Raw genomic sequence first — 7,602 nt, forward strand, 5'->3', positions numbered from 1 at the left:
TTAAAAGCATGCATTTAAAGTATAAAGATGATATGATTATCATTTAAAGGTGTCATCCCCCGAGAAACCGTTTAATCTTGTTTCTTTTGAAAGACAATAGGTCACTCGAGTTGCATATGCATGCTGAACGTGAAAATGTTCTTCTACCTCGATTGCCTGCATTAGCAAATGAAAGAAAATAAGACGCACAAACAAGCGAATTAGAAAAGCCTCACCAACTGACGTCAGTAGGTGAATTAGTATTCATGGCCTCGCCCACCTTGGCCAGGTGACACAGAGCCCATCTCGGCAGGTCGGAGGTCACAGCAAGGTGCTTACATTGCGGAACAAGTTCGTGCCTGTGCTATTTGTGGAGATGCACGTTGCGTCTCTTGGCCAAGAAAGAAGAGTTGAGGAAGAAATGGTTGGATTGGTCGTTCATTCATTCAGTCACGGGGCATGGCAGGAACCGCGGTATGGTGCCCGGGCCGCGGTCAAGGTGAACGAATGTCCAATCCAACCATTTCTTCTCCTCTGCCTCCTTCTCCTCTCCCTCCTAATCTCGCTCTCGCTCTCGCTCTCTCTCTCTCTCTCTCTCTCTCTCTCTCTCTCTCTCTCTCTCTCTCTCTCTCTCTCTCTCTCTCTCTCTATTCATTGCTTCTATATGACCATCGCAAAATGAATCCAAAAACGATGCAATGACAGATTTAAAACGTTTCCTCAGAATCCACAGTAGGACTTGAGTATCAGCAGTGCAAGCAATATAACGGATAGAAGGGAATGCGGTACGGAATGATCGTTTGCACTGCACTAAGGAGCCCAGAGTCAGGTAAAGTCCCATGGAGGCATGGCATTCTGTTTGGGAACCGGCTCAGGGGGAAATTAAAGTGGTGGACACAGATTAGCCTAACAAACACTCCGCAGACAGGATAACTTTGCATGTACCATGACGTACTTTTGAGGCCGAAGCCAAGCGGACATACAAAAAAAGAAAAAGGAAATCTTTTTTTCCACGTTCCAGTCCAGGAGGTGGCGGTAACGCGCCCTGATGGTGGCGTTAACGCTCAATAACGTCGCCGACAAGCGAGAAGAAGAATCCATTTGTTTACGGAAGTAGATATCCTGCATGTTATTCTTCGGCTCGCTCTGTGTCACCGTTGTGTCTGTTAAACAACGGCTTGGTTTATTATTTGAATTCAAATACAAATGAATTGCAAAAACGACGGAGTGCCATTTCATCTAGGCTAACTAGGTGTCTTTAACTTCGTCAAACGTGGTGCAAACTCATTCCATCTTGCAGCAGTGTGGTCGAGCTTGTACATCCATCACATTTACTCTGTTATAAACCTGAACGTCACGTGTCAGTGAGTATATAAACAATGCAACGACTACTTTTCCTGCTATGACGTCCCTCCCTATGACGCCACTCATATGGCGTCATCGCTAGTATCATCACGCATTCTGTACGTCAGGCGTCCTCTCCTCTTCATCCCTCTCAACAGTTCGGAGGAGAACGGATGGACTTCACGGAGACCTACGGCGACACGGTGTCGAGCGTGGCCGCAGCTGCGCGCTCGGGCTGCCGGGAGCGCGTCCGCAGGCTGATCGCCGAGGGCTGCGTGATTGACAGCCGGGACAACCGCGGCTGGACGGCGCTGCACGAGGCCGCGGCAGCCGGTGCCAAAGAGTGCGTGCGCGAAATCGTGTCTGCAGCCGGTGAGTCCTGTTAAACGAAGCTGTAACTATACCGGTTTTAAGTTGTTCACATCAAATATGTCATATAACATTTTTTTATTCATTATAGTAGGATCCATCATGTGCCTTTCCCTGCAGAGCAGTCCTTTAACTAAAGTCCCCGTTTCTCTGGCTGTCTGCAGCGGGCTCCGCTGGCGGTCTGCGCGCGTTTGTGAACGCCCAGACGCACGAAGGGGAGTCTGCGCTGTTCTTGGCAGCGCAGCGGGGACACCTGGCGGTGGTGCGACTCCTCTTGAAGGCACACGCCAATATTGACCAGTCCACGAACGACCTCTCCTCTCCTCTCTATGCAGGTAACATAACAGCCTGCTTACACTAACCCAACCCCGGTTACCATCATGGCATGTCAATAGGGATAAAGTCTGATGGTAATCATGTGTTAACGACCCTGCCAAACCGGGTTTTCCTTCTACGTGTTTTTGTAGTGATGACCATAAGCCCACGAGTTTAGTAAAGGGCACTGCGTATTTGTTTCTTGTTTCAATGCCCAATCCCTCTCCACGAGTCGCGCGTCATTTATTAAAAATAGCTAAAACGTCTTCAATAGGAACAAGATTTCAAAAACCTCCAATAACCGGGTCATTGAGTTCGGTGTCTGTTTGGCGCTCCACTGTGCTCTGCGACTAATCAGCTGGCTCCTTTCTCTCCTAGCCGTGGACGGTGGTCACAAGGAGGTGGTCCAGCTGTTGGTCAGCAGGGGGGCCGAGGTCAACGGCACGCACACGGCCTGTCGATGGACCTGTCTCCACCACGCCGTCTACAAGGTGAGGGGGACACACAGAGACTGGGGACAGTGAAAGAGGCTGCACAGAGTCTAAGGCACGCCGTTGTGTACTTGGATTCAGGGCAGTTAGCTGACGTTTTGGTCCCACGCGACCTACATTCATGCACAAATCCGCTCCCCGACGGCCGAGTCACCCCCACACAGCGACAGCCAGCTGGTCAGCAGCAGTCAGGGTGAGGCGTCTCGCTCAGGGACACCTCGACGCTCAGCTAGGAGGAGCCGGGGATCGAACCAGCGACCTTCCAGGTACGAGTCAACCCGCTCGCCCTCCTCAGCCACTGCGTGTGTTCCCTCCCCCCCCCCCCCCAGGGCTACAGGGAGATTGTGGGTGTTCTCATCGGCGTGGCTCGCCTGGAGGCGGTGGACGACCACAGCATCACGCCCCTCTTCGTGGCAGCGCAGTACGGCCGGCGCAGGTGCCTGGAGGCGCTCGTTGGAGCAGGTCAGCCAACGACTCATCAGGGGGGGGGGGGGGTCTGTGGGAAATGTCCTGGCGTTTGGCATTGACGTAGATATTGAATCTTTCGTATATAAAGATAGATAGAAACTTTATTAACCCCCTGGGGGGAAGTACCTTTGTTACACAGGCCGAGCAGCAGTGGGACAACACGGGATAAGATCAAATACAATAATACGAAAAATAATAATCGCTACAAAAACAATAGGGATCCAACCTGTTGGCTTGGACCCCTAATAAGAATACTAATACTAATGAAAAACAAAAATAGACGTTAAAGTAAATGCTAAAGTAAATGCTTAAATAAAGACAAACGGCAAACCAAACAGACGGTATAAAGAATATTTATATGAATGATAAAGTGTGTATTCTAGGAGGAGGCTATGCAGAGTCTCTGAGTCTGGGGTCGTCTGCAGGGGCGGGGGACCCGGACTGGGAGCTGACTGAACGCGAGTCGACTGACTGTTCTCCGGGTTCCTGTAGGGGCCAACGTCAACGCCCAGGCGGCAGACCTGGCCACGCCGCTGATGCTGGCGTCCCAGGAGGGCCACGAGGGCTGCGTGGAGGTCCTGGTGCAGCACGGGGCGGACCCCAACCTGGCTTGCAGCAGCGACTGGCCCCAGCTGCCCATCCACGCCGCCGCCGAGTTCGGCCACCGCCGGTACTGAGCCCCGTGCAGCGCTGGGAGCCGAGCAAAGGAGGGATTCCCAACTAAGTTCAGATCATGTAATCCGATCTTACATCTGACCTGGATCAAACCTGCCCTTTGGGTTCTTCAAAACGTTGAACTCGGTTTGGGATCTATCTGATCTGAAAGAACAGGATTATCCTGATCCCATCGGATGGGTGGATTCCTTTGGTTATCCTTAAATTTGGTATTTGGATCACGGTGATCCAATCGCATGTTCCTCAATAAACTGGCAAGTAAGATGGATCAGGTGATCCTGGATAGCCAAACATTTCCAAATCCGGATCAATTTGATCCAGATTACATTTTTTTAAAAACTGGGCCCAGGTTCTCTGAGTCAGCCGCCGCCGGTAGTGAACCCCATTCCGCCGTAGGCTCTCTGGGGTTCAGGAGGTCGTTTGGAGGGAAATGGCTCTTAAAGCACTGTGCACTGTGCACTGCTAAAGTACACCTCACATGGTCAGCAGTAAGCCTCTAGAAGTCCCCTAAAGACGGCGTCCTTGACGGCGCGAGGCCTGTGATTGGATGCCTGTTGCGGAGTGGCCACGGTTAATCATTTGATTCTGATGTAAGAGCAGTGTGTTAACCGTAGAACGGTGGCCTGACGCCGGCTCTGATGTCCTCCCCCAGGATCCTGGAGAGGCTGATCGGCATCACGGACCGCGCCTGCGACCGCGGGGAGGGCCGGGTCAGCCCGCTCTACATGGCCGTGAGGAAGCCCAGTCCGAGCGTCGGGCTGCTGCTGAGGGAGGGGTACAGCCCAGACGCCCAGGACTGCACCCCCATCCTGGGCCTCCGCTCCCCACTGGCCTTCGCCTTATCGCTCACCCCCGACCGGCGCTGCAGGTGTGTGGGCCCTGCCCTACAGTCACAGTCACATTCTGGGCCTTTTGTCCAAAGCGACTTACAATCAGTACAGTTGTCAGAAGGAGAGAAACAACAAAATATCTTTGTCGGTGCAGTAAGGATGTTCATAGAACCAAGTGCTGAGCACTAACCATCACTAGGTTAACCCATTCCCCGTGTACAACAGAGATAGCTAGGATAAGATGCTACACAATGCTAAGTACTATTCAAGCAGGACGTACAATAAGTGTGTACATTAAGTGCCAGGACGTACAGAATCCAATATACCACCCTCAGTGTGACTCCCTCTGTCCCCTGCAGCGTACCCGTGGGGGCAGAGACTGGTGGGGGGGGGGATTGGTTCCTCAGGTGATGTCGTTCACCTTGGCGGGCTTGGCCTGCAGGCCTTATATGTTTCACCCTATCTGTCTCCCTGTCTCCCTCACCAGTAGTCTGAGGGCTGTTACTCTTATTCATCAGCTTTGGCCTTTGTTTACACGCCATGCATTGATACAGTGATGGGAACAACGGCACTTTATTCAGTAATGTCCGACCAACCAGATCTCTAAGCCGCGCGGCAAAGCTTTACTTGAACTGTTCTTCCTTGGTTAGCCGGCACGAGACATCCCATAATTGATGACAATGAATTGGCTGAGGTAGGGTAACATTTCATGCTAAGCCAATCGGACGTAGAGTCGGGCGGTTGTCGTTTTAATGTACTTGAAAGTATCGCAATAGTTACAGTACCCTACAGTAACTAGTTACTTTAGTAATTTGTAACTGAGTAATTCATTTAGTTTCTTTTTTAAAGTAACCTGCCCAACACTGTCCACTTATCACTGTGACTATAATGACCTTAAAGTCTTTCGGACGTCTTGAGGAGTGCGATCCAGTTAACCACCGTCTCCTTAAACCTCAGTGAGTCGGTGAGGCTGCTGGTGGCCGCGGGCGCCCGTCTGGACGAGGACCCCTGGATGCACGCCCTGGCCCTGGGGAACACGGAGCTGTTGAGGCTCATACTGAGTCACAGGGGGCTGCCCGGTCCGGGGGCCCCAGAGGGGAGGACCGGGGCCCCCGGTGCGGTGTTAAGCCTACAGGAGCTCAGAGGGCTGGTGTGTGTGGCCCTCAGCGCGGTGCGAAGCGCCCCCTGCTGGCTGCCCCTGCTACTGCGGGCCGGACTGGACCCTTCTCTCCTGCTGCAGCCCAACATGTAGGTCCTTCGCGGCTAGCTCTCTTGAGCGGCTGGAAACGCAGGAGCCAGGTCTCTTGTTGTTGTTGTTGTTGTTGTTGCTCAGCTCCATTGTTTTCTGCTGAGGGTTTACGTTGGCGGACGGTGCTGAGGTATGAACCAGATCCAGGCCTGTATACGTATTAAAGCCCAATACCCCTTACCACTCTTCCCCTTACCCTTACCCCTTCCCCCTTCAAAACAAGGGGGAGGGGTAAGGGGAAGACAATGGGAATGAATGGGATTGGGCCTATATATGGGGCCTAAATTCTATCGGGGCCCCTTTCGATCACAGTGCACAGAGTAGAATCAGACCTATGTTGCAGACATCCGTAAAAACAAAAAAATCTGCCTGCAATTGTCTTTCAATCTCTCCTCTCTCGGCCTCTTCCACAACACCGGCTTGACCATGTGTCTTCCTTTGGCAACGCCGTGTTGTGTTTTGGCAGGCTCCAGGAAGCAGACGGTGATGTGTTGAACTACCTTCTGGCGTTTGTGAACTGGTCCACTCTGAGTCCGCCCCTGAGGCGCGTTCTGGACCTCAGGCTGGAGGAGCGGTCCTGGTCGCCTCACGCGCGTTACGGTACGGGGACGCACACCGGGTGGAAGCACTCCTCCTCCTGCTCCATTGTGGATCGTCAATAACCTCCTCTCCCTCCCCCCCCTCTCCCCCCCACCCCTCTCCCTCTCCCTTCCTCCCTCCCTCTCCCTCCCTCCATCTCCCCCCCCCCCGTCTCCCCCCCACCCCTCTCTCTCCCTCTCCCCCCCCCCCCTCTCTCTCCCTCTCCCCCCTCCCTCTCCCTCCCTCCATCTCCCCCCCACCCCTCTCCATCCCCCCCCCTCTCTCTCCCTCTCCCCCCCCACCCCTCTCTCCCTCTCCCCCCCCCCCCCTCTCTCTCCCCCCCCTCCCTCTCCCCCCCCCCCCCCCCCCCCCCCCCCCCCCCCCCTCTCCCCCGGTCAGAGTCCGTCCCGTGTCTGTCTCACCTGTGCAGGCTGACGGTCAGTGAGGTCGTGGGTCGTCCGGCTCTGCGCACGGCGGCGGCCGTCCAGCAGCTGCCGGTGCCCCCCCTCCTCCAGCACTACCTCCGCTACGCCGAGGTCCCGCCTCCCCCGGGCGCCCCAGGCTCCGCGCCCCTGCCGCTAGTGTCCGACCTGACGGAGGAATACCGTCACACACACACGCACAGACATGTTGTATGAAGACCTAATAAAAGGTTTAGATTGTCCTTTTGGTTGTTTTCCTTTCCAACGATGGCGGCTGTCTGGTTAACTGAAGTACAACACTTTGAGGGATTTGCCACAATGCTGGGGTCGGCTACATGCTGATTCTTTGTCTTGTCTCTTCTCTTTATCGATGGCATTCTTGTTTAAAAATGTGGAATATTTATCAGCTGTAGTAGGAAATACTTTCTATTTACCCAAATATTTATATTTATTTAGAAATATTAATTTACATAATGTTTACATTTATATTACTGAACACATGATGTAATGTAGGACACAATCGTTGTTTTTTGTGTGTAATGGACTGCAAGTATGCATGTTGTCTGCTAATTTATGTATGCAATAAATCAATATGCTCCTGCATGACCTGCAACATTATACATCAAGGTCAGTAATCCGTTATTATTTAAGACTACTCTTGTCATGCAGATCATTTCCTTGCAGCGCAGTTAAGATATTACAATTTATTATGCTATCAGTTAACAAAGACGTTGAAAGATGGCGCGATCTACGAGAAAGTCGCAGAGGAACGTTCCTTCGTGCCAAGCCGCGACCGAACCGGTTTGACCGCGGTGAAGCTAGTTTTGTGTTGGGAATTCGACAGCTATTCGGATATTCATTTCCTATGGAAAATTGCTTTT

General features: G+C 52.7%; 1 protein-coding gene across 1 annotated transcript; it reads left to right on the forward strand.

Moving 5' to 3' along the window:
- Window positions 1-1,084: 1,084 nt before the first annotated feature.
- On the forward strand, window positions 1,085-7,341 carry asb3 (ankyrin repeat and SOCS box containing 3). The gene is made up of 10 exons (XM_030341056.1): window positions 1,085-1,343; window positions 1,482-1,695; window positions 1,857-2,027; window positions 2,386-2,498; window positions 2,828-2,960; window positions 3,459-3,636; window positions 4,294-4,509; window positions 5,429-5,719; window positions 6,187-6,320; window positions 6,699-7,341. Exons 2-10 carry the CDS (start codon window positions 1,497-1,499, stop codon window positions 6,935-6,937), a joined length of 1,674 nt encoding a protein of 557 aa, XP_030196916.1. The 5' UTR covers window positions 1,085-1,343; window positions 1,482-1,496; the 3' UTR covers window positions 6,938-7,341.
- The last annotated feature ends 261 nt before the right edge of the window (window positions 7,342-7,602 follow it).

The sequence above is a fragment of the Gadus morhua genome, chromosome 18 (genome assembly GCF_902167405.1).
Source record: "Gadus morhua chromosome 18, gadMor3.0, whole genome shotgun sequence".
Classification (NCBI taxonomy): domain Eukaryota; kingdom Metazoa; phylum Chordata; class Actinopteri; order Gadiformes; family Gadidae; genus Gadus; species Gadus morhua.

Bases quoted from the DNA above. Each gene is read 5' to 3' on its own strand.
- asb3 (XM_030341056.1), top strand. From the start codon at position 1,497: ATGGACTTCACGGAGACCTACGGCGACACGGTGTCGAGCGTGGCCGCA. The intron at 2,961-3,458 runs GTCAGCCAACGA...GGGTTCCTGTAG, and splicing joins GGAGGCGCTCGTTGGAGCAG to GGGCCAACGTCAACGCCCAG. The intron at 5,720-6,186 runs GTAGGTCCTTCG...GTGTTTTGGCAG, and splicing joins CTCCTGCTGCAGCCCAACAT to GCTCCAGGAAGCAGACGGTG.